Source organism: Oncorhynchus mykiss, chromosome 31 (assembly GCF_013265735.2).
Source record: "Oncorhynchus mykiss isolate Arlee chromosome 31, USDA_OmykA_1.1, whole genome shotgun sequence".
Lineage (NCBI taxonomy): Eukaryota > Metazoa > Chordata > Actinopteri > Salmoniformes > Salmonidae > Oncorhynchus > Oncorhynchus mykiss.
The window spans coordinates 17045744-17072073 of record NC_050571.1 but is presented as its reverse complement, the minus strand read 5'-3'; the positions used below and the strand labels follow the sequence as shown (position 1 = coordinate 17072073).

General features: G+C 43.8%; 3 protein-coding genes across 7 annotated transcripts in view; 2 read left to right on the top strand and 1 right to left on the bottom strand.

The window, feature by feature from the left end:
* The window catches only part of LOC110504663 (serine/threonine-protein phosphatase 2B catalytic subunit alpha isoform), a 69235-nt gene extending 60354 nt beyond the window's left edge, over nt 1-8881 (bottom strand). For 2 of the 3 annotated variants that reach the window (XM_036969830.1, XM_036969832.1), the window contains exon 1: nt 8524-8881. In XM_036969830.1, coding sequence (XP_036825725.1) covers nt 8524-8584 — 61 coding nt within the window. In that variant the 5' untranslated portion in view covers nt 8585-8881. Of the gene's footprint in view, nt 1-8022; nt 8146-8523 lie in introns of those variants that run through there. The other variant, XM_036969831.1, reaches the window with a different exon arrangement.
* A 1612-nt stretch (nt 8882-10493) lies between these two features.
* LOC110504684 (ubiquitin-conjugating enzyme E2 D2) lies at nt 10494-17071 on the top strand. 2 transcript variants are annotated; one of them, XM_021583456.2, is made up of 7 exons: nt 10494-10882; nt 12320-12383; nt 13861-13892; nt 14052-14129; nt 14354-14459; nt 14691-14784; nt 15994-17071. In XM_021583456.2, exons 1-7 carry the CDS (start codon nt 10859-10861, stop codon nt 16037-16039), a joined length of 444 nt encoding a protein of 147 aa, XP_021439131.1. In that variant the 5' UTR covers nt 10494-10858; the 3' UTR covers nt 16040-17071. The 2 variants fall into 2 exon arrangements, with proteins under 2 accessions (XP_021439131.1, XP_036826411.1); XM_036970516.1 differs by lacking the exon at nt 10494-10882 and adding an exon at nt 12160-12180.
* Nucleotides 17072-17347: 276 nt separating this feature from the next.
* LOC110504672 (CXXC-type zinc finger protein 5) lies at nt 17348-22656 on the top strand. Of its 2 annotated transcripts, none has more exons than XM_036970515.1 (3): nt 17348-19786; nt 20478-21414; nt 22110-22656. In XM_036970515.1, the coding sequence occupies exons 2-3, from the start codon at nt 20620-20622 to the stop codon at nt 22149-22151; spliced, it is 837 nt and encodes a 278-aa protein (XP_036826410.1). In that variant the 5' UTR covers nt 17348-19786; nt 20478-20619; the 3' UTR covers nt 22152-22656. The 2 variants fall into 2 exon arrangements, with proteins under 2 accessions (XP_036826410.1, XP_021439119.1); XM_021583444.2 differs by having other exon boundaries at nt 22107-22656.
* Nucleotides 22657-26330: the final 3674 nt, after the last annotated feature.

Below are 26330 nucleotides of genomic sequence, written 5' to 3'. Positions count from 1 at the left end.
TCTTCTCCTCTCCTGTTCTCTTCTCTCCTCTCCTCTCCTGTTCTCTTCCCTCCTCTCTTCTCCTGTCCGTTTCCCTCCTTTCTTCTCCTGTCCTCTCCCCTCCTCTCTTCTCCTTTCCTGTCCTCTCCCCTCCTCTCCTGTCCTGTCCTGCCCTCTCCCCTCCTCTAATCTCATCTCCTCTCTTTTCCTATCCCCTCCTCTCCCTCAACTCCTTTCCTATCCCCTCCTCTCCACTTCCCTCCTCTCCTCTAATCTTATCTCCTCTTCTCCTCTCCACTCCCATCTTCTGCTCTCGTCTCTTCTCCTCTCCTGTCCTGTCCTCTCCCCTCCTCTAATCTCATCTCCTCTCTTTTCCTATCCACTCCTCTAGTCTCCTCTCTATCTATTTGTCTACCTCCAACCATCTCTCCACAGAGTACCAGGCTGAGGTAATAAACAACATCACAGCATCTACAGGAACAACACCGCTCCCCTTGTCTCCTCTCTTCTGCTCTCCTCTCCTCTCGTCGCCTCTCCTCTCACCTACCCTCCTTTCCTCTCCTCTCCTCTCCTCTCACTTCCCCTCCTTTCCTTTCCACCCCTCTCTCCTCTCACCTCGCCTCCACTCTCCTCCTTTCCTCTCTCCTCCTTTCCTCTCTCCTCCTTTCCTCTCTCCTCCTCACCTCCCCTCCCCTCCTTTCCTCTCCCCTCCTCTCCTCTCCTCTCCTCTCACCTCCTTTCCTCTCCCCTCCTCCTCTCCTCTCACCTCCTCTCTCCTCCTCTCCTCTCCCCTAATTTCCTCTCCTCTCTCCTCCTTTCCTCTCTCCTCCTCACCTCCCCTCCTCTCCCCACCTTTCCTTTCCTCTCATCTCCTTTCCTCTCCCCTCCTCTCCTCTCCTCACCTCCTCTCTCCTCCCCTCCTCTCCCCTCCTTTCCTCTCCCCTCCTCTCTCCTCCTCTCTTCTCCTATCCGCTCCCCTCGTCTCTTTTCTTCTCTTTTCCACTCCTCTCATCTCCTCTCTTCTGCTCTCATCTCCTCTCGTCTCCTATCCTCCCTCCTCCTCTCCCCTCCTCTTTTCTTTTGCAATGTGCATGTGTGCATGCATACATGTATGTACATTTGAATGTACTGTCTGTGTTATAGACGGTCTAGCAGGCTTTATTTCAGGGTATGGCTGAGTTATCGGCCTGTGCTTTGCAGCGGTGTTTCCCTTACATAATGAAGGCCCCTAGGGCACTGCTGGAGAGAGGGATGACTGACCAGAAGAGATACAGCAAGAGCGCCCAGCTGCACGTGAGGACTCACACACACAGGCACAAAGGCAAAAACACATACACATGCACACACACACACACACACACACAGAGGTAGAAGCACACATACACGTACGCATGCACACACATGCACACACATGCACACACATGCCCAAAGAAATACAGAGACCGAAATTCACACATTCAGATAAAGTTGCCACATCACAGAAACACACTTGTGTGCACACGCACCTACACACACACACACACACACACACTAAGGTATTGTTTTGCAGGATCTACAGAACCTCATTGGAGCCCCACCAGTACTAACACAGATAATGGCCTAGTTCACAAGTAGGCCTTTCGCTCTATCTTTCTCTCTCTCTATTTCGCTCTCGCTACTTTTTTTTCTGTTTCTTTCTGCCTTCCATCCATCACCGTCTAACATTCCTCTACTACCTCCTGACCTCCCCATCCCTTAAATCTTAAATCAAACTAATGAATCACCCCACCCCACACCACCCCACCCCACCCCACACCACCCCACCCCACACCACACCACACCACACCACTCCACACCACACACACACTATTTCTCCAGGCCCTGCAGCCCCCCACTAGTCACGTGTCAATGACGTATTGAGGGCATTCCACACCGGCAGAGACAGCCCGTAGCCCACTGAGCTAAAGGCTAACCAGGTCAGGTCACTGCTCCAGCTCCACTACGGTAGGGTTAGCCCTACAGGGAACTAACCCACACTGTTCTATCACCAATGCAAGGAAGGTCCTGTCCCATGTACTGCCCTAGTCCCACCACCAAACGACTACGGTGTGAGGGTGTGTGAGTGTGCAAGTGAGAAAAGGAGAGTGTGTGTGAGGGTGTGTGAAAGAGACTGTGATTGAGATAGATAAAAAAAAGTAGGGAAGATTGACAGAGAATGTACAGCGTAGTTGGGTAAAAACAGCATTATAGGAGAATAGCCCACATTACAGACAGTTGAAAAACACAAAAGTGCCTTTTATCAATACATCTACTGTACTGTAGGTAGACCTGACAGCTCTGCGTTGGCCATTGGTTCAAACACTTAGTGAATCTATCGCTGTGTTTTCCCGTGGTGTCTTAGTGTGAGGAACCTGTTTCTGTCTGAATATGTTGGCCTCTGCAGGACCTCGCAGAGAATGATATGACACACCTCAGGAGATCCGCTCTTCCTACAGCCTGTCTCTGCATAAATAAATGAAAGAGTGAGGAACAGAGTGATGAAACAATGGGGCAATGAAAGAGAAGGGTAAGAGAGCAGAAGAAGGGGGAATATGGAAAATGGGGAGGGTTGTGACAGTGCACGTGTGTGTGTGTGTGTGTGTGTGTGTGTGTGTGTGTGTGTGTGTGTGTGTGTGTGTGTGTGTGTGTGTGTTCATGCCTCTACCATCTCTGATGATGGGGGGGGTTGAAGTTGTGTAATTAATGTATGCTTCACACATGAAGGGCCATCTGTGTACAGATACACAGACACACACTAACAGAAACTATGCCCAAACAACATGTCCTCATTAGACAATCCCTCTCTCACTCTCTACCTCTACCTCTCTCCCTCCTTCTCTCCCTCTCTCTCCGCTTCTCTCTCTCTACCTCTACCTCTCTCCCTCCTTGTCTCCTTCTCTCTCTCCCTCTGTCTCTCTAAAGGGCTATAAATACTCTGTCCTGCCATAGTACAGGACTGAGAGAACTTTCAAGGTACGCTCACACAAAGCCCCCCTCACACACACAAATATACTTACTGTACACACGCGCACACTCACACACATCCACACAGTTCCACTCACCCACACACACATCAACACACACACACACACACACACCCACACATCAACACATCCACACACACACACACCCACACATCCACACATCCACACACCCACACAACCAGACATCCACAGGGCGCAAGGGTACCACATAGGACAGCATGGGAATCCAGAAGAAAACATTCAAAGTACAGTGCATTGCGAAAGTATTCGTCCCCCTTGAACTTTGCGACATTTTGCCACATTTCAGGCTTCAAACATAAAGATATAAAACTGTATTTTTTTGTGAAGAATCAACAACAAGTGGGACACAATCATGAAGTGGAATGACATTTATTGGATATTTCTAACTTTTTTAACAAATCAAAAACTGAAAAATTGGGCGTGCAAAATTATTCAGCCCCCTTAAGTTAATACTTTGTAGCGCCACCTTTTGCTGCGATTACAGCTGTAAGTCGCTTGGGGTATGTCTCTATCAGCTTTGCACATCGAGGGACTGAAATTTTTTCCCATTCCTCCTTGCAAAACAGCTAGAGCTCAGGGAGGTTGGATGGAGAGCATTTGTGAACAGCAGTTTTCAGTTCTTTCCACAGATTCTCGATTGGATTCAGGTCTGGACTTTGACTTGGCCATTCTAACACCTGGATATGTTTATTTTTGAACCATTCCATTGTAGATTTTGCTTTATGTTTTGGATCATTGTCTTGTTGGAAGACAAATCTCCGTCCCAGTCTCAGGTCTTTTGCAGACTACATCAGGTTTTCTTCCAGAATGGTCCTGTATTTGGCTCCATCCATCTTCCCATTCATTTTAACCATCTTCCCTGTCCCTGCTGAAGAAAAGCAGGCCCAAAACATGATGCTGCCACCACCATGTTTGACAGTGGGGATGGTATGTTCAGGGTGATGAGCTATGTTGCTTTTACGCCAAACATAACGTTTTGCATTGTTGCCAAAAAGTTCAATTTTGGTTTCATCTGACCAGAGCACCTTCTTCCACATGTTTGGTGTGTCTCCCAGGTGGCTTGTGGCAAACTTTAAACAACACTTTTTATGGATATCTTTAAGAAATGGCTTTCTTCTTGCCACTCTTCCATAAAGGTCAGATTTGTGCAATATACGACTGATTGTTGTCCTATGGACAGAGTCTCCCACCTCAGCTGTAGATCTCTGCAGTTCATCCAGAGTGATCATGGGCCTCTTGGCTGCATCTCTGATCAGTCTTCTCCTTGTATGAGCTGAAAGTTTAGAGGGACGGCCAGGTCTTGGTAGATTTGCAGTGGTCTGATACTCCTTCCATTTCAATATTATCGCTTGCACAGTGCTCCTTGGGATGTTTAAAGCTTGGGAAATCTTTTTGTATCCAAATCCGGCTTTAAACTTCTTCACAACAGTATCTCGGACCTGCCTGGTGTGTTCCTTGTTCTTCATGATGCTCTCTGCGCTTTTAACGGACCTCTGAGACTATCACAGTGCAGGTGCATTTATACGGAGACTTGATTACACACAGGTGGATTGTATTTATCATCATTAGTCATTTAGGTCAACATTGGATCATTCAGAGATCCTCACTGAACTTCTGGAGAGAGTTTTCTGCACTGAAAGTAAAGGGACTGAATAATTTTGCACGCCCAATTTTTCAGTTTTTGATTTGTTAAAAAAGTTTGAAATATCCAATAAATGTCGTTCCACTTCATGATTGTGTCCCACTTGTTGTTGATTCTTCACAAAAAAATACAGTTTTATATCTTTATGTTTGAAGCCTGAAATGTGGCAAAGGTCGCAAAGTTCAAGGGGGCCGAATACTTTCGCAAGGCACTGTAGTGCCCGAGCCATGCCAGAAGCGGTGTGAATTTTTGTGTGTGTGGATGTGTTTGTGTGTACCTATTTGTACGTGTGTGCATGCTTGTATTCATTAACAAAAAATCCATTAATCCATCCTTTTTTCCTTTCCTCCTTCTCTCTTTATTTCCTTCCTTCCTTCCTACCTCATTACAGATCACTGATCTGACAGTGCTGAATAATGGTCTTATCCAATCATTTTAGTCATTCACAGCGAGACATTCTTATCCAGAAACAATTAAGGTTAAGAGCCTTGTGCAAGGGCACATGGACAGAGTTTTCACCTCGTCAGCTCAGGGAATCGAAACAGCAACCTTCCAGGTACTGGTCCAATGTGCCGCTAGGATACCTGCCACACAAGTAAGACTGCAGAACTTTTATTCTCCATTACAGGATTTTTTTTTAAACATTTATATTTTCTTATTTTAAAGCTAGAATCCTTAATTGAAACAATAACAAAACGGACACCCAGCCTTTGTTTTGGTAAAAAGCTGAGGGATGGGCCTGGAGAAATGTAACCAGTCTCAAATTTACAGATGAAAGGACTGACCATCCATGATACTGTATCAAAATTCTATAATCATATAATCATGTTTGAGGCTATTTTGTGTTTGTTAATATTTACATTGTTTACAAACACTGGAGTGAAACAAGCTTATATGTTGGGTTCTAATGGGGTACAACAGTTGAACTAAGCTCATGAGGCATTTACAAGTTATATTCTTCAAGAATCAATGGGTATATATCATTAATTTATACAACTAAGGATTCTAGCTTTGAATGTATTTAGTTCTGTCCTGAAGCTGTTCTTGTCTATTAATGTTCTGTATTACATTCTGCTTTATGTTGTGTGTGTGGACCCCAGGAAGAGTAGTTGCTGCTAATCCACCAGCTAATGGGATCCTAATAAAACACCTAGTAACAATCTCTGAGGACTGCTTCTGTTCTCTGAATGGTATACAGCTATGAAAAGCTCAATCTCTTAGCCTGAAAACGCTCTAATGTAATAGCCTATCAACTTGAAGCACCCTTTGCAAAGAGATTGCATGAGTCACTAGAGAAATAAAACGGCTGGGTTAGTAGCAACTTTGCTCAGAAAGTGGGCCTTGAGTAGAGCGCTAGTGTGGCCATGGAAAGACACCAGGAAGTACAGTAATTATCAATGGTTGGTTAGGATTGGTCAATCTGGCTCTTTTTTAATATGTACTCCTTGATTCCTTGTGTCCTAACCTCCTGTCCTTTCCCTGCCTCCTCAAAATGCCAATAGGCATGCCTTCTCTTGGGCTTTGATGATAGTTGATTCGTTGAATCATGTGTTAGTGATTGGCTGGAATAAAATCCTGCACATCATATGGTTCTCCATGACTGACGATCACTGGATTGTATAAAATCAGGTGAGAATGATTTGCAAGTAGGAGCCATTAGATTGGATATAGTCAACAGGATCAGAAGATCCAATAGCCCTGTGGAATTCTGTCTGTCCATCAGCCTACATCATGTAATCTCTCCATCTTTCTCTCTCGCTTCTCATCTACTTCACCTCCTTCATGTGCTTGTCACATTCTCTCTTTCCTTTCCTCACCTTGTCCACACTCAGTTTTGGTCCAGTGCCTCCATTCGCCTGCCTGTGTGCTGTGATCAGTGTGCTGCTCTCTCTCTCTCTTTCTCTCCCAAATCTTCCTCATCCCTCTGTCCTATCCCACTCTCTCCTAATCCATCTACAGTAGTCTACACACACCGATCTCTGGATGTAACAAATCAACTGTCTGGGCTCCTGTACCATCCATAGGCCTAGTGCCTATATACTGTGTTCATTTCTCTATAGGCCTGCTCTACACCCATGCCCTCCTCCTCTCTTGGCTCACTCCTCATATAAAATGTTGTCTCTCACTTTGATGCTTTAACGTGTCTCTCTCTGACACATTATATTCTCACTGTGGCATTGTGGTAGATGATGTGTGTATGGTGTGCAGAGTCAGACTGTGTTTAGTTCACTATTGCAGCCGAGCAATATAGCCCAGCTGCGCTCCAAGACACACACACAAACACACACATACAGGCATGCACACTAACATGCACATCTATGTGCACGCGTGGCGCACATGTACGTACACTCAGCGAAACGCACGCGCGCAAACGCACCCTACACGGAAAACCCGGGTTTTCCCGCCCGAGTGTCTATCAACCCGCGTCCCCTTTTTCTTCCACACCAGAAACCCGCCACAATCTCCCAGTTGAAGAAAAAGGCATGGTCGCATGTGACTGTGCACAAGTGCACACACTGCCAGGGTTGTTGTGACCCCAATAAACATGACAATCTGTGTGGAAACGGTGTATCAAGGCTCGCTGAACCTCCATCACCTCGTCTGATGCCGCCCACTCATAAAAGCCGCTGTTCAGAAACACATTAAATATTCCATAATCCAATGATGCAATAACAGCATTATATGCTGCCTTGATGAAGGCAATAGGCTACAATATGCTGATACGCAACTAAGCATTCCGAAACTCCATTTTGTCTCATTTGGCTGTCAGTGAGACAGAAGAAGAATCTGGGGACGCTTATAAATATAGGATAGGGAAGGAAGTAAGTCCTTAAACACACAATTTGTGCAGATGCACATAATTTCTTTAAGCATGATTTGGCGTGAGGGAGCAAATAAAGCGACATATGACCATACTACTTTTCAAACTCACAAAAATAAGAACACAGCCATAGGTGCAGGATGGATTACATTATGAGCTCCCATATTAAAGTCATATGGAACCTTATCGAGTCTCTTCTACCTCGCAAATTGCATCCTAACAACCAAACGAATCAATTGCCTGGCGATGTGAGGGAAATTTGACTGTCTAAAAATACATCTAGATATTGACAATGTAGGCCAAGTTATAGAGCTTTCACAGCAGCCAATGTCATGGCTATTAACACTCCGATAAGACCAACGTAGTGGACCTCAACATAACGTGTTCAGGGTCGCCTATGGCAAGTCCCAAAACATATTATATTCACATCGTTACTTCCACGTTTCCATGCATTAACTTGTAACACCTACCAATTTAATTAACATCTAATAGCCTACATGCATCCCTTTGATCCCTAAATGAAGAAAAACACACAATGTAAACAATGATCATTTTACCTTTGAGTCTTCCTTTAGCTGTCATCGTCAAACTGCCAGAAATGTTTCATTGGAAAGAGACGCTAATCTCTCTCTCTCTCTCTCTCTCTCTCTCGGGTATTCTGACTCTGACTGAACAGTACATGTACCCACCACCAGGCGCGGCTCATGCAGCATCACCATATCACTCAGTGCGCGCCGAGAGACATCCCCATAATACAAAATAAGGGGGTATTTCCATACAGTGCACAGGTCACATCATCCTCTCGGGATTTAGAGCCTAAAACATATTTTAGTTTCTGTCAATCATCAATCACTGGCATCAATAACTCGACAATGTTGCATTTTCATCAGTGACTCACCATCCAATAGCCTAAAGTGTTGTTGTTGTTTTATTGGGGGAAAATAACATGGGGACGCACACACATGCAATCACATATCGACATTAGTGCAGCCAATGCAAAGCCAATGCCCCAAAACAATAAAGCATAGGCCTAAGCATCATTATATAATTGTGCGTACTTTTAACCGGCCGATCGTCGGAGTTCATGTTCCCACCGCTGTCGGACATCCTCAGGGGCATCGGTCAAGCGCCAACCAAATGTTTCTGTTCCTCGGGCAGACGTCGAGAATTTTCGCGGTGCGGGGTGCGTTTGCTGCAGTAGCATCCCTCGGTGTCTCCGTAATCTTTCAAACAGGGCTGCCGGGGAGGTCTGTGGCGGTTCTCTGAGGGAATAATGAGCGGATACCTGTCTTTATGGCATGCCGGGGCACCGTGTGTGGCTGGATGAAGGTGTAAAGAGGTGTGAAGAGGCCTGGAGGGGACTAGGCGGTCTCTTCGCAGGACTCCCTCAGTACTCTCCGTGGTGTGGCGACACCCCGGAATGGCGAAAGGAGGAACTCCCACGCACACATTCATACAGGGACTGCCTGATACCGCCATCCGGTGGGGGTTCTAATGCGGGTGTTCCCCCTTTCCGCATATCAACCAGCCCCCTGATATGCTGTTATTACTGGTGTGCGTGTGTGTTCATAACAATAATAATGGTTTATTTATTTTATTATACGTGATCTGGCCCTATGGGGGATCTGCCTCAAAGCTTAGATAAGAGCATTCATTATTGTGGAAGCATTACCCATCTATCTGTAAAGGGTATCAGGTTTAGGGAACGCAACATATAGGCCTAACAATACATATTGTCCTCTGCAGTGGCCTTTTGTGTGAGAATACACACTAGTACAGGTCATTGCAAACAGACCTTTGTATATAACAACATTTTGTTTAGTTTTTATAAGAAAAAGTTATGTTCCATCATAATTAGCAGTAGCTTCTCAGTAGCCTAGGCTACACACAGTGCACTACACTTGTCCTCTATACCAAGAGGTCTGAACATTTATGGCACAGGGGGTAGTGCCTGCCTGGTAGTGCACACCCTCTTTATTAAAACTTCAAACCTGGTTTATGGTAGTGGGGTGTAGAGACATCAACTGAAGCACAATAAATGACCTCAGCCATTAGCCGTGGTATATTGGCCATATACCACAAACCTCCCCAGGTGCCTTATTACTATTCTAAACTGGTTATCAAGGGAATTAGAATAGTACAGATCATTTTTATCAGATCATATACAATGGCTATGACAAAACATGTGTTTGTACTGCTCTAATTACGTTGGTAACCTGTTTATAATAACAATAAGGCACCTCAGAGGTTTGTGGTATATGATCAATATACCACGGCCAAGGGCTGCATCCAGACACTCTGCGTTGTCGAGATTAAGAACATCCCTTAGTCTTGGTATATTGGCCATATACAGTACCACACCCCCTCGTGCCTTATTGCTTAAATATATCACGGCTTTCAGCCAATCAGCATTCAGTGCTCAAACCACCCAGTTTATAACGGCATATAATGCATATGAGTATAGAGCATGAACATGAATAAGAGGACCATTATCTGTTATTACTTTATTCTTTAGCCACATTCTCTCATTTCCCTTATTATTATTTTTTAGGCTGATTTCCACATAGGTCAAGATATATAATGTTCATGTGAAAAACGAATTAACGATATGTCAAAACAGACACAAAACAGTGCATTAGTAAAGAGCTAAATGCTAAATATTTGACCTCCTATTTATACTCTGTAAAATTGTATTTAGGGTGAAGGAGGGTTCTCACTGCTCAATTTCTTCTGTAGTGGCACTACATTCTCGCGATAAGAACCTCTAATAGTCCTTATATCCCTCCGCGCTTATTATTTAACTGTCCCGTATATATGACGTGTAATAACCCATATACATAATAATAAATCATATTTTGTAAACGATTTCCTGATGGTGGTGTGTCCAACCCCTTTCTATTGCAACTAATTTGCTGCTAGATGTTTTAAACGATTTGCTAGGCTCTCTCATGAGCTCGCAACGGTGCAAAATATATGCTTGAAAGCCATTTTGGCTCGAATCATTCATGCGAACTATTCATATCTTGTCGCTTGTCGAGAGCCGAAATGACGTCAATTGCACCGCTATGTTGTCGGCGCGCAATCTATGGTGCTGAAACATCAGTGATGGATGCGCATGTAGGCGGAAGGGTTCCTACAAACAGCTCAGAGTGAGTGGTTTGGTAGCGGCTGCAGCAGCAGGAGGAAGGACGGTGGTTCTACCCCTAGTGTCTTTCAGTTTAGCCAGAACATTATATCGGTGTGCCCATTTTGATAGTAATCGGTGATTTGAGTATTAGACCAAGGTATTATTTGAGATATATTTCGAATAATTTCCTTCCGGACAGAGACCGGAACCGCCATTTTAATCGAGTATAACACGTTTTCGGTGACGGCAGCGCTAGCACAATTACAATGGCTCTTAAAAGAATTCACAAGGTAAGAAGGAAGTCAACGACAAGGCCCAATGTTTCGCAGTTACAATAAATAAGTGATATTTGAATTTTGTCTGGTATATGTGTCATCTGAATGACGTCGGTATTAAATGTTGTGCCTTTAAAAGCTTGTTACCCACGGAGGTACGGCTAATGCTGGGCTGACGGCGTTAACCAATGCGCCTCTTTCGGTGTTCGATCCACATTTTGGGCCCTCCACCTTTTACTGCCAGTTATCCAATTCACGTTAGCTATCTAACGTTAACTTGGCTAGTAATTTTGTTATCTTTATTCAGAGGAGATCAATGTATTTACATATTTAGAATCCAAAATAACTGGTTTACATAATAGTCGTTAGCCAGCTAACGGCTTCTGCAGTTTGCTAGCTAGCACTGCTAATGCAGTCGGCTACGTTAGTTAGCTTGCTAGTTAGTAACTAGCCAGCTAAATATATTTAATATTTGTCCCACAAATTCAGTAAACACTTAGCTAGCTACCTAATTATGTGATAACTTGCTAGGTTATGGCTGGGAATAACGTGCCCTAACTAGCTAAAACCGTTTTCTAGCCTTCCACTCCGCTGTAATTTGACATATTAATGTCAAACTGGGCCCCGAGTAGCGGTAGCTAACTGACCAGATGAGGTGTATTAAAACATATAAAATAATCCTCATGTCAGCTAACTACGTAATGGAACTAGCGAACTAAACAGTATGTTAGCTAGATATATCACCAGATGGGCCTTTTTAAAATTAATGTTTTACATGTTAATATCTTCACTCATAATAGTGATCAACCAGAATGCGTGGCAGTTGGCTAACATTTGGGCATCGTTAACTAGCTGAAGATACGGATTCATTACTTTTGGTAGTCATGTTGACAAAAGATGGCTAGCCAAGTAGATACCAGGCAATCCCAGTAGTAGCTTCCATGACGTTGACTTAACTCATATCATGGTTATGATCTTTGGTTGTCATGTGTGTTGCTTGGGGAATATGTATATTGTTACCTAACTTTTTTAGGTAGTTCATTTCGATTACTCAAACTCAGAATGAAGCTGTGTGATCAGGCAGTTTAATCTAATAATGTTCGACTGTTTGTAGGTGAACTCTTGTTACTCATTTTGTATATGTTCTAAACTCTGGTGTCACATTACTAGTGAATACATGATTTGTCTGTGTTAGGCAGGTACCCTAGTGGTTAAGAGCATTGGGCCAGTAACCGAAAGGTCAATGGTTTGAATCCCTGAGCTGACTAGGTTGAAGAATCTGTTGATAAAGGCATTTAACCCTAATTGCTTCTGTAAGTTTCTCTGGAGCCTGTGCTAAGTGATATAAATGTAATTGTAACGGTATTGGATTGTTCATGAACATTTGGCTGCCCCTTTGCAGACAAATGCATTCAACTAGTATTGCTAACCGATTGTATTCTCGTCTCTCAGGAGTTGAATGACTTGGCACGGGACCCACCAGCCCAGTGTTCTGCAGGACCAGTAGGAGATGACAGTAAGTAGCTCGTCATCAGGCAACACAACAATACATGTCAGTTATCGCTTTTGTTCGGACATCCTGTTCAACATTTTAGGCTTCCTGCTCTCCACATGATTTGTGTTAAAGAAGTAGTCTAGATGCAGATAATCCATAAATATTCTGAAATGTGGTGAGTCTTGTGCAGTCTGGTTTATCAGTAAAATCTCTCAACCAACCAGAACCACAGAGTATCTGGACTGCTTATCTCAAAATGATTACTTTAATGCCACATGTTTGTTCTAGAATCTACAGGCTCAGTGAAATGCCTTCCCTTTAAATCAGTTTCACTTTTGGTATTGGGTCAGATACCAGGAAGTCTGTGCTGGCTTACCAATGGTTCTATGGTTACATTAAGGTAGGTGAGGTAAGATGACCATCATAGCCAGGAGCAGCATGTCACTAACTGCCTTACCATACCTGGACACCATTGATACTAGATTATGTTAGTTGATTGGACAGATTGCACATTTTTCATTGTCTTACAAATTACAAAAAAATAAGCAATTTTTACAATGAGATTTATTTAGCTTATTGTGTGGAATGAACACCCAGTTTGTGAGAGCATCACTGAACATACATCTCAAGTCACTCTTTTAGTCAAATCATTGTCTTAGATGCATAGTAATTACTGTCAGACTGCTTGTTGATTATAAGAAGATATAAAGTTCAAAGCCATTAACAACCTGAGTGGTTCACTCAGACAAGTGTCAAATGCCATCTGATATCTGTCAAATTGCTGCTAAATGATATGTCTTATCAGGGAACACAGTGATGAAACAAATTGGCTTATTGTAGTTATTCCACTTTTTTTGTCTGCCTGCTTGAGAATCACTAGCTCTCAAGAACTCTCCGGCAACCATCTGAACTGGTATATACTGCCCTGTGCCCTCTGTGATGTGCTCAGCTCGAAAATTGGACGAATTTTAGCTTTGTCACCCATGTCCACAACTTCTTTTGGGCTTATATAACATCCCAGATAGGCTATAGTTGAGCAACCTGGGTCTTTCTGAGAGAATGGTTGTCTAATGGTTCTAAACTCGGATGTTCTCTTATTCCTTATAGATTTTCTCACATTTCTGCATTTTAGCTCAGGGTGGTAATGGTATCTTTGTTTAAAATGTAATGTTCTAGTTAGTTCTTTTCGTTGAGAGCTTTGCATTCATTCTTATCTTTAGATGGCATTCGGCCACTCCCCTGAGTTTTTAGGATGGATTACGTCAGCAATATAACATTTGCTTGAATTCAAATATCCATTTGCTTAACTACTGCACTGACATCATTCATGATATTACGTCAATCCATTTTTTATACTGCTGGAATTGTATTATAAACCTTCTAGAATAAGTATCTAGCCCCATCCTGGGCTTTGCCTCAGCCTGACTTCATAGCATTCCTACTACCTCTCGCTACTCTGGCTGACTACATCTGGTGGTTTCACTTCTCTGTTTTTCAGTGTTTCACTGGCAAGCCACAATAATGGGACCTGTAAGTACTGACGACAATCACACTACCGTAAATATTAGCTTATATAATGTTGTATAGGACAGTGTTTCTCGACATTATTAAATTATACTAAAGACCTGTTCAACTCTGCTAAGATTGACTTGATACTAATAGTGCTGAATATTCTGCTCTCTCTAACAGAACGACAGTCCTTATCAGGGTGGGGTATTCTTCCTGACCATTCACTTTCCCACAGACTACCCCTTCAAACCGCCAAAGGTGAGACAGAAATGTGTATACACACACTGAAGTGACAGATGACATCTACTTATTGTAGTTTCTCATACACACCAGCACACACAATCATTTGTTTCTGCATCTTTTCTCTGATGGCTGTAACTGCGTCATTTCATGATGCTCCTTTTCTGTACCTGTCATCCATTTAGTTCTCTCTTCCTCTTAACTCAACCATGTCCATTCTGTTTGTTTCTCTGGGTGTGCAGGTTGCGTTTACCACAAGAATCTACCACCCAAATATCAACAGCAACGGCAGCATCTGTCTCGACATCCTGCGATCACAGTGGTCTCCCGCCCTCACCATCTCCAAAGGTACACGGAGAAAAAAAGAAGAGAAAACACTTTGTTTTTATGTTACTAAGACTGTAAAATGTGAATATGTCCTCTTTGCTGTTTGTTTTGGAACCTGTGTCTGGTGGGGTATCTGAGTGACTGACTGAACTTCCTGTTTCTGTTTTGTAACAGTAACTGCCTAACTCATTTAAGTTCAGCTCTCCTTACCTCTGTCCTAAGCTGAACCATTAACATCGAACCTTCCCTTAGTTCTCCTGTCAATCTGCTCTCTGCTGTGCGACCCAAACCCGGACGACCCCTTAGTACCGGAGATCGCTCGCATCTACAAGACGGACAGGGAAAAGTGAGTAACTAACTAAATATCTTGCTTCAGATTAAGGTGTACTATAGGATGTCATACAAGCTCTTGAGTCAGTGGTTAAACAGGATGATCTTGTTAGATCCTTTAGATAATCCTCTGGGTGTATATGTCTGTATGCTGCAGCTGTTGAATATGTTTGCATATATATATATATATATATATACATAGATACATACATACACATACACACACTGAACAAAAATATAAACGCAACAATTGCAAAGATTTTTACTGAGTTACAGTTCATATAAGAAAATCAGTTAATCAAAATATATTAATTAGGCTCTACTATATGGATTTCACATGACTGGGTATACAGTTAGCATCTGGTCACAAATACCTTCAACAAAAAAAAAGGAAGGGGCGTGGATCAGAACCAGTCGGTATCTGGTGTGCCCACCATTTGCCTCATGCAGTGCGAAACTTCTCCTTTGCATAGATTTATTTGTGGAATGTTGTCCCACTCCTCTTAAATGGGCTTGTGAAGTTGCTGGATATTGGCGAACTGTATAACGTTGTTATACATAGCGATCCAGAGCATCCCAAACATGCTCAATGGGTGACATGTCTGAGTAGGCAGGCTATGGAAGAACTGGGAAATGTTCCTCTTCCAGGAATTGTGTACAGATCCTTGGTCATGGGGTTGTGCATGATCATGCTGAAACATCAGGTGATGGCGGCGAATGAATGGCACAACAAAGAGCCTCAGGATCTTGTCACGGTATCTCCGTGCATTCAAATTGCCATCGATAAAATGCAATTGTGTTCGTTGTCCGTAGTTTGCCTGCAGTCAGCATGCCAATTGCACGCTCCCTCAATTTGAGACATCTGTGGCATTGTGTGACACAACTGCACATTTTAGTGGCCTTTTGTTGTCCCCAGCACAAGGTGCACCCGTGTAATGATCATGCTGTTTAATCAGCTTCTTGATATGCCATACCTGTCAGGTGGATGGATTAACTTGGCAATGAAGAAATGCTCACTAACAAGGACATAAAGACATTTGTGCACAACATTTTAGAGAACTAAATATTTTGTTCTTGTGAATCATTTCTGGGATCTTTTATTTCAGCTCATGAAACATGGGACCAACACTTTACATGTTGCGTTTATATTTTTGTTCAGTGTGTTAATCTGAACACGTACTCTATTCATGAACCAGAAACTCACACTCTTTCTCTTTGCTTTCAGGTACAACAGAATAGCTCGGGAATGGACACAAAAGTATGCAATGTAGTGTTGGAGTAGAATCATGGCGAAACCACCTGTACAACTAAGGTTAGGGGAGCTTTGAAAGTAAAGAGAAGTTAAAACGGATCTTGTTGGTTTCCATTGGAGTGCTTTCTTTGAGCCACGCCTCCCCTTAACCAGAGCACCTCCCTCTTTCCTCCCCCCCCCTCCCTTTACGACCAATTCTCCACCCCACTTAACCTGGCAGCCATGGTGTACATATTCTCAAACTGCAATCATGCCCCTTGCGCTCCCCTCCTTATTCCTGGTCATATCTCTGATGCAGGCTGGGCTACTCTCCCCCTGATGTTTCCATAGGGCCCTGCCTGCGCCTTCACTCCAAATGTTCTTGACTCTAAAAGCATTCCTTATCATCTGTATGACTGGCTGTTATTTTTTTTTTTGGTGGGGAGGGGGGTCTAAAATTGAAGGATTTTTACACTCTTATACCTTATTTTGTCTCCTGATATCCCAGCTATATAGACATGATTTCAGGAAAGATTTTCACATGTTGAGTTGAGGGCACTCATGTATTTTGTATAAAATCTACAAAGGAATTATTTAAAAATCATAGCAGGCTATAAAATGGAAAACTGTATGGCCTTCTGGTCTTCTCTCAAATTATATGAAAGGACTTTAATTGATCCACTGTCCCCCACCATTGCCATAAACCAAGATTGTTTCTGTGCACGCGCCCCCCCCCCAAACCCCCTTTCGTCACCTTCAGACCACCACCTTCATTACATTCACAAACTGGAGGTTTTGGACCAGGTATTTAAAGAAAGTTTTCTTAGTTTATCCTGTGTTTTATTATTTCCCTATAACTCTTAGGTTGTATTTTTGCTATTTTTGAAATTGGAGGCGAACAACATCTTCAGGCTGTGGGGCTGGCTTGGGCTCTGGGTGTGAGGACACAAATGCTCCTCACCCAAACAAACTCTGTATATTGAATTACCTGAGAGGCTCTTTGAGCTTTGTGTGTTGATTAAACTGTGTAATAAAAACCACGACTCAAGCGTCCACTTGAGTTTCAAACATCACTGGCTGGAGAGATGGATGGAAGACAACATGTTGTTCAGCTACTGGTTTTGCCTTTGTTTTCCCCAGTCAAGTTAAAAGGGGTGGGGAAGCAGATTTTAAGGCTTCCTCTAAAATGTGAATAACCTGAAACCTTGGCTCTGGGAAATTGCACTTAAATGCCATAAAATGTTACTTTACCACTGGCCTTACAAATATCTGCCTGTCAATACATTGAATCACATCTTAAATAATAGGTTCCACAATAGTTGAAATGGTGATTAAGTTTGATCATTTTTATGATTACCCAGTTTCAGATCAAATTCTACTCATGTAGTAGCTCACTGTTTTTATCCCAAAACATCAAATTTATGTCCGATTTGACAACCTACAGTTAGTTACTTTGTAGCTATTTTTGATGATTGGATTGATTGGTCATCGCACCAGTGACGTCGCTCAGTCTGGACTGGTCCAGTCTGTCAGAAAAGACTGTTCAGATGTATTCTGACTGACCTTGGTGCGCGAGATCAGAACATCTCACCGGCCAACGGACAGGATGCAAACACCCCAGGTTTACCGTTACCTCAACTTCCAACATTGCAAATGTCAATCCCAGTAGTATTTGAAACTCATCGATTCCAGATATCTAAAGGTAAAGCTATTTATTTTATAATTCTCCAGGTTAATGTCTGAATAAGTGAACGTTAGGAATACCCATGTGAACAATTGATCAATTCAAAATACTCGCCACGCTTAGCCATACCTTCACACTGTAAGCACAACTGAAGTTATGTAGCCTAGATATAAGGACATTGTAATTGTTTACTACATTCACTAGCCCACTGCACCCAATTACACCTGAAAGCAACCTGTTGAGAGGTGCCATAAATACATTTGCAAGGACAGTGGACACTTACCAATCATTTAACCAGGTTGTATCCTCAAGTAGGACAACCTTGCCACCAGTGCTCAGGCTTGTGTGGCCATTGTGTTCCACAGTATTTGTTCTGCAAATCCTTGACCAGACCGATTGTTTTCATATCCTTAAGAGCGCGCCGTGTGATTGCGCTTGGCACGGCAGTGGGCGCGCTAAACCCCCTGGCCTTTAATCCCGCGACAGAGAGTCGCTGATTCATATAGTCCAAGGTGTGGCCGGCTTTTATTTAGCTACTTATCGTTGCCCTGATCTCAGAGCGGTGCCCCGATCTCAGATTTCATAGAGCAGGTTATGTGGGGCCACGGTCCAGGCAGTGGAGAGGGGCTGTTGTGGCTAGGATTTATATTCCATTCGCCGTGGTAATGTACCATAGGCAGGTCTATAGTAGCCTACTATCTTTACTCATCTTAAAATAAAAGGCGTTTAGTATAGACAAATTTATTGTGTTGTAATACACAATAGCCTTCGTACGCACATCTTCGTGGATGAAAAACATCACAGAGAATAGGACTTTTAGACAGGACCTGTCCTATAGGTCTAGAAGGGTTCCATAATAGTATTTCAGAAAGCGGAGCTTGACTAATTAGAGTTGTTTATAGACCTTTATAGTAAGGTTACAGATGAAGGTCTGGTCTTATGTCAAGTCTGACTTGTCTATTCCACTGTTCAAAGTAAAGCCTATAGGAATATATCTTTTTTAATGTCCAACAGATACATTTTCTACTGATTATGACTGACTTGACGGTGATGTATTTTGTCCTGTATATTGCGAATAAACGTTGTCAAAGTGGTCAGACTTGAGTGTTGACTCATTCGTTTCCTGAAGCCCTAGAAGGCCGACATTATGTGGTACTGATTTTGTCTCGCTGCAAAGCAGGTTATGTGCTCCGATGTATGCCATTTTACCCACTTATACAATGCAATATTTTCTCTAGCCGCTGGGAGCTGCTCTCGCTCCACTAGCAGGCGTGAGGATTACGCAGCCCCTCTCCATTTTACTGTTGCCCAGGCCACACTACGCGCACACACACTCAGCCTCACACCACAACTGGATGTGTGCCAAACAGGACTCTCACAAGAGGTGGAGTGGACTTTCCGGTGCGCCTCTAAATTGGCCAATCTCCCCTGATGGCGACTACCCTGTTTGTTACAGTCCGGCTTCCAACACCATGACACCATGCAAGGAACACACACAACATACAATCACTCACCTGCCAGTCTGATGAATTTCATTCATAACAAAAAGTGATTCCTCAAACAGCCTTTTCCAATTTCTTAACAGTGATCTATTTCAATCAAGAGTTATTGTAGGCATAAGAAAACATTTCCTGTCATTAATTTTATTTAAAAAATAATATCCACTTTGGCGTTATCTGTCTATGTTTTGTAACATTTTATATGACGACACAGAAATGAATGTACACAGGAATTCGCTGTTCGGACATATTGTGGTCATGGGGTCATTTTCTGAGTCTCACGACCATGACTCCAGTTCGCTTTTTGTGTGACGCCCCCCAAATCTATGAAGAGTGTTTGCGTGTTCCGCTCAGCGAGTGGCGGGGACGAGGAGGTGGGAATGCGAGACGGTAAAGGCGAAGGACCTATGCAGCCACCGAACTGGACAAATGGTTTACGGCTCCGTTTTCTCGGTTGATCACTGTAGATAAAGATTGGATGTGTCTAATAGTTGACAATTTCTTATGATTTTTTTCTGTCTCCCTTTATTTATTCCAATATTCGTGGAAGGCACCACGGACAAACCACTGGACGGTGGGGCTCTGGTCAGCTCGCATCGCATTGGTAGGTGCACGAATTACGAAAGGCTGTGATAATATCATATCATATATTGAAGAGAGATAAGACCTATTCATACTTTTGCAATATTATCAATTGTAAGAATTACATCACCCAAACACACACGTTGTCGTTTAGTGAGGAAACATAGCGTGTTTTATTTATCCACTGCGACCGTGTCGTGCACGCGCGTACCCTGGACTGTGACTGTGTCTAGACAAAAGGTATTTTCTTATCCTTTTCGAACTCGATGCCATTTAGAGGTAGAGATTGTATTTTCTCAAGCATGGCTCACATCGCAACTACTGTAGTCAAATCGAAATGCGCGCTCCAAATTTGACTGGCGCATATGCGCAATAGGCTATTTGTTTGTGGTATTCCATTATTGCATAGATTTGTCCCCCTTGGAACTCAGGTGCAACAACACCCTGGTCTATCTTAACTTGAATGTAGAAAGCGTCACGTTATTCAAGGCATATCGTTTTATAAGCCTCAGATGTAGCCTATATTTTGGACACATTTTACAAGCTCTCTCAAACAGGCTAGTATTCCCTTAATTACACTTAGGCCTATGTCATCATTGTCTTTCATTCACTGAAAAGAAAACCAACCATCCACCAATGCCTCTCTAATAACATCTACCTCTTTTCTCCACCTCTCTCCCCATTCTTTGTCTCCTCCATCTCCCTCTGCTCAGCTCCACAGGGTATAAAGGTATCAGAGAGGATCATGGGAATATAACAGCTGTCAGTGTGTTGTGATTGGCTAACTGACAGCTGGTCTGTTGTCACTGTTCTTACCTTGGCATTACCCCACCACCTCCCCACCTCCCACCCAGTATGGCAGATACCCTGGACATGTCTGGCCCTTCCTCTCCGGAACAGCAGAGAGCCAATAGGATCCTCAGTGAGCCTCTAAGACGAAGCCTGAAGCACTCTCATCCCTGCTCCCTCTCAGAGTATCTCAACAACACCAACAGAATAGCCCACCACCATAGTAGCTCCAGTAGTACGGATATCAGGGGCTTCCTCCACCCCACCGCAGCGCAGCACAGGCCCAACCAGCCCAGGCAGCCCAAGCCTCACCGGGCCCCCTCCTCCAACATAGACCTCTGGGATTCCCCCAGTGGGCTTCACCTGGCTCATGCTGCAGAGCTGCTGATGAGGGCTGGGGCCTTGACACTGACCCCCACACCCAAGGACCAGGGCCCTCTGGGCGGGCTGGGGGCTGGGGGGAATGGGGAGGAGGTGGAAGGTGGGTCCAGGGTTGAAGGGGACAGCATGGGTTGTGTGACAGACTTCCTGCCACTGCTAGGCTGCTCCTGGTTCTCCTTGAACCCAGGCCTGTTTGCTCTGACAGCGGGAGGAGGGGGATTCCTGACTGGTGGTGGAGGGTCAATGGGAATGGCCGGCGTTGGGGAGGGTGTTGAGGGGTTGCGAGGCGAGAGCTCGTCCCCTGGCGGCGGGGGGGGAGCTGGGAGAAGGAAGAGGAAGCGGTGTGGAGAGTGTGTGCCATGTCGACGGATGGGGAACTGTGAAGAGTGCAGCGCCTGCCGCAACCGTAAGACCGGACACCAGATCTGCAAGTACAGGAAGTGTGAGCAGCTGAAGAAGAAGGCAGCCACTGGGTTAGAGGTGAGAGGAAGTGGAGAAACACACACCTAAATACACACTATTAGAATGGCCATTCTGACTTTATTTGAGGTTTGACAACTGCTGTCCAAAATAATATACACTGAGTGCTATTTCCATGACATAGACTGACCAGGTGAATCCAGGGGACGAACCCTTATTGATTTCACCTGTAAAATCCACTTTAATCAATGTATATCAAGGACAGGAGACAGGTTAAAGAAGGATTTTTATGCCATGAGACAATTGAGACATGGTTTTGTGTGTGTGAATGGCAAGACAAAATATTTAAGTGCCTTTGAACAGAGTATGGTAGTAAGTTCCAGGCTCAACCATGCTGAGGTTTTCAGGCTCAACAGTTTCCTGTGTGTATCAAGAATGGTCCACCACCCAAAGGACATCCAGCCAACTAGACACAACTGTGGGAAGCATTGTAGTCAACATGGTCCAGCATCGCCGTGGAACACTTTCCACACCTTGTAGAGTCCATGAATTGAGGCTGTTCTGAGGGAAAATGGGGGTGCAACTCAATATTAGGAAGGTGTTCTTAATGTTTGTACACTCAGTGTATTCCTCTTTAATAGTACTATGTTCATTTGTTACTGTCAATGGTCTTGAGGTGTAATAGTCTGTATACATGTGTTTGTGTTTTGAGTGGACCACTGCCTTCTGACCTTTCTCCTCTACTTTCATAGAAGATGGTGTTTCCATCAGGAGCAGCGTTTCCATGGCTACAATAGGATTCCACCTATCTTTCCCATGAACTGCCAGTCAAATTAAATAGACTCCGCCCATTTGGAATGTGATCATGGATACTCTGGGCATACAAAGTCAATTCAGGTGGCATTGTTGGATTGGCTTGGAGAGTACAGTATCTTCGACAATCAAAAACATGAAGATGAAAAGTCAATAAAGAAAAGAGAAGTCGTACCAATGGATTGACATATTGTTGGGCCCAAAATGAACCACCTCATTAACCACAGAGTATTGTTTATTCATTGAAAATGTAACTCCTTTTTATACTCCATTTTGGAACATTTTGTCATCGAAGTTTCTGACCTGGACGTTTCCATATAAGCCAAACCAAGAAGGACAGACTGGTCACAATATGATGTTTATGTTTGTTTTTCTATTCATGTCACAGCTAATACAATGATGAGTAGTAGATGTACTTAAGTCCTGATTAGTGTCTAGTTCTTACACCTCTACGGTCTGCCTTCTGAATAAAGACAAGGAAACTATGTCTATGTGTGTGTTGGGATGAGTGTCTCTGTGTGTATTTTAGGGGCTGACTGATCCCTGTCTATTTCCAGTGGGGCTTTATGTAGTGTGTCTTGGGGGAGGCATGAATGATGGCCTGACAGAGTGGAGAGCCTTATCACTACATTACACACACACACACACACACAACCAAAACTTACACAAACAAAATATATGAAAATGTGACTCCCCACACACTCAATGCATTCACACTCATTCTCATTCCCATTCACACACTGATTCAAATGTTTAAATTCTATTCCTGATCATGCAGTATGCAGACACACTCATTCTCTCTCACACAGTAATATTGTGATTGCAGAGAGTATGGCTCACACAGACAGGGGGTTTGGAGGTTGCCGTGACGATAGTTGATGAGATAGGACTTTCTTCCTCCACCGCTCACTCAGGGGGACGGGTGGATGGCGTAACCATGGAAATGGCAGGGTGAGGTGTCACGCTATAATTGGGCAATTGCTTGCACTTCCTGTGTGCCTTCAGTCAGAGAGCCTGTGCGTGTGTGTGTGTCCCCGCTTGTTGGCGTGTCTTACAGAGGTACTGCCCACTCAGGCAAATAATCAGGTAGCACGCAATTACTATTCCCACTGAATAAAAAACATGTCCTATTGTGCATCGCTTACTCTCGCGTACAAAGGGATTTTATATCCCCGAATCTCCACTTTCCCCTTGTGCCTTTCCAGTCATTTGGAGATGAATCCCCCTTCCTCCGGAAATCTGTGTCACCCTCTGGCCGTGAGGTCTGGAGCCGCCCCAAACGCCTGCAGAGTCTAGCTCTGATGCCCTGCAAGATGGCAGGAGAGGGAGAGGAGAGGGGGAGGGGAGACAGGAGGAGATGAAGATAGTAGGGGAAGAGTGAAGGGGCAAAATGCAAAAAGAGAAAGGGAAGTGGTCGGACCGATCCCTAGAGAAATGGAGAGGTAGAGAGATGGAGGGATAAAGATGGATGCATTGTTGAAAATACAGAATGACCCTGGCTCTAAGTCTGTCCTCTCAAACCACAGTTGGACCTAGCTATGTTAGTCGCTGCAGCCGGCTCAGTAATGCTACACTGGTTGGATCTTACTACAGCAGTGCTAGCAGGGCGTCATAGAAGAGGCTATTGTTCCTGAATCCTAAAGACACACTTTCATCTGTCCTGGTGGTACATGAGACATGCTTTATTGAGTTGGTAGAGATATAGTTGTGCTGAATGTGTTCATACAGCCAGCCTGTTTCTGCCATGCCGCCACTCGCTAATCAAGTTACCACTAGGTCCTTTTGATCCTTTTGTTAACCAGCTGCTGGGAACTCCACTAGTTAACCAGAGCATGGAACCCTCCTCTCCCTGTTTTGTTAGGGGCTTCAGAAAAACAACTGTAATCCACCTCAGATGAATCTATATTGTTTTTAATGCATTCCACCGACATGTGTGACCTGTATGTATGTACAGTGCCTTGCGAAAGTATTTGGCCCCCTTGAACTTTGCCACCTTTTGCCACATTTCAGGCTTCAAACATAAAGATATAAAACTGTATTTTTTGTGTAGAATCAACAACAAGTGGGACACAATCATGAAGTGGAACGACATTTATTGGATATTTCAAACTTTTTTAACAAATCAAAAACTGAAAAATTGGGCGTGCAAAATTATTCAGCCCCCTTAAGTTAATACTTTGTAGCGCCACCTTTTGCTGCGATAACAGCTGTAAGTCGCTTGGGGTATGTCTCTATCAGTTTTGCACATCGAGAGACTGACATTTTTTCCCATTCCTCCTTGCAAAACAGCTCGAACTCAGGGAGGTTGGATGGAGAGCATTTGTGAACAGCAGTTTTCAGTTCTTTCCACAGATTCTCGATTGGATTCAGGTCTGGACTTTGACTTGGCCATTCTAACACCTGGATATGTTTATTTTTGAACCATTCCATTGTAGATTTTGCTTTATGTTTTGGATCATTGTCTTGTTGGAAGACAAATCTCCGTCCCAGTCTCAGGTCTTTTGCAGACTCCATCAGGTTTCTTCCAGAATGGTCCTGTATTTGGCTCCATCCATCTTCCCATCAATTTTAACCATATTCCCTGTCCCTGCTGAAGAAAAGCAGGCCCAAACCATGATGCTGCCACCACCATGTTTGACAGTGGGGATGGTGTGTTCAGGGTGATGAGCTGTGTTGCTTTTACGCCAAACATAACGTTTTGAATTGTTGCCAAAAAGTTCAATTTTGGTTTCATCTGACCAGAGCACCTTCTTCCACATGTTTGGTGTGTCTCCCAGGTGGCTTGTGGCAAACTTTAAACGACACTTTTTATGGATATCTTTAAGAAATGGCTTTTTTCTTGCCACTCTTCCATAAAGGCCAGATTTGTGCAATATACGACTGATTGTTGTCCTATGGACAGAGTCTCCCACCTCAGCTGTAGATCTCTGCAGTTCATCCAGAGTGATCATGGGCCTCTTGGCTGCATCTTCTCCTTGTATGAGCTGAAAGTTTAGAGGGACGGCCAGGTCTTGGTAGATTTGCAGTGGTCTGATACTCCTTCCATTTCAATATTATCGCTTGCACAGTGCTCCTTGGGATGTTTAAAGCTTGGGAAATCTATTTGTATCCAAATCCGGCTTTAAACTTCTTCACAACAGTATCTCGGACCTGCCTGGTGTGTTCCTTGTTCTTCATGATGCTCTCTGCGCTTTTAACGGACCTCTGAGACTATCACAGTGCAGGTGCATTTAAACGGAGACTTGATTACACACAGGTGGATTGTATTTATCATCATTAGTCATTTAGGTCAACATTGGATCATTCAGAGATCCTCACTGAACTTCTGGAGAGAGTTTGCTGCACTGAAAGTAAAGGGGCTGAATAATTTTGCACGCCCAATTTTTCAGTTTTTGATTTGTTAAAAAAGTTTGAAATATCTAATAAATGTCGTTCCACTTCATGATTGTGTCCCACTTGTTGTTGATTCTTCACAAAAAAATACAGTTTTATATCTTTATGTTTGAAGCCTGAAATGTGGCAAAAGGTGGCAAAGTTCAAGGGGGCCGAATACTTTCGCAAGGCACTGTATGTGTGTGTGTGTGTGTGTGTGTGTGTGTGTGTGTGTGTGTGTGCGTGCGTGCGTGCGTGCGTGCGTGCGTGCGCGTGTGTTTGAGATCTAGGTATAATCCTATCCCAGAGCAGGTTGAAAGGCAGGTCTGGCTGTCCTTGACCTCTCTGGTCATAATGAATACAAATCACTATAAAACAACAGAGGATTCCATCTCCCCCTTTCAACTCTCTCCCCTTTTCAACTCTCTCCCTCTTTCACCTCTCTCCCTCCTTCATCGCTCTCCCTCTTTCACCTCTCTCCCCTTTTCACCTCTCTCCCTCTTTCATTTCCCTCCCTCTTTTACCTCTCTTCCCTTTTCACCTCTCTCCCCTTTTTTTTACTTCTCTCCCTCTTTCAGCTCTCTCACCCTTTCATCTCTCTCCCTCTTTCACCTCTCTCCCCTTTTCACCTCTCTCCCCTTTTCATCTCTCTCCCCTTTTCTCCTCTCTCCCCCTTTCATCTCTCTCCCTCTTTCACCTCTCTCCCCTTTTCACCTATCTCCCCTTTTCACCTCTCTCCCCTTTTCATCTCTCTCCCCTTTTCACCTCTCTCCCTCTTTCACCTCTCTCCC

Excerpts from the sequence above, each read along its gene's own strand:
- LOC110504684 (XM_021583456.2), top strand. The coding sequence starts at position 10,859 with ATGGCTCTTAAAAGAATTCACAAG. Across the intron at positions 10,883-12,319 it reads CTCTTAAAAGAATTCACAAG|GAGTTGAATGACTTGGCACG; the intron begins GTAAGAAGGAAG and ends CTCGTCTCTCAG. Across the intron at positions 14,785-15,993 it reads TACAAGACGGACAGGGAAAA|GTACAACAGAATAGCTCGGG; the intron begins GTGAGTAACTAA and ends CTTTGCTTTCAG.
- LOC110504672 (XM_021583444.2), top strand. The coding sequence starts at position 20,620 with ATGGCAGATACCCTGGACATGTCTGGCCCTTCCTCTCCGGAACAGCAG. Across the intron at positions 21,415-22,106 it reads AGGCAGCCACTGGGTTAGAG|AAGATGGTGTTTCCATCAGG; the intron begins GTGAGAGGAAGT and ends CTACTTTCATAG.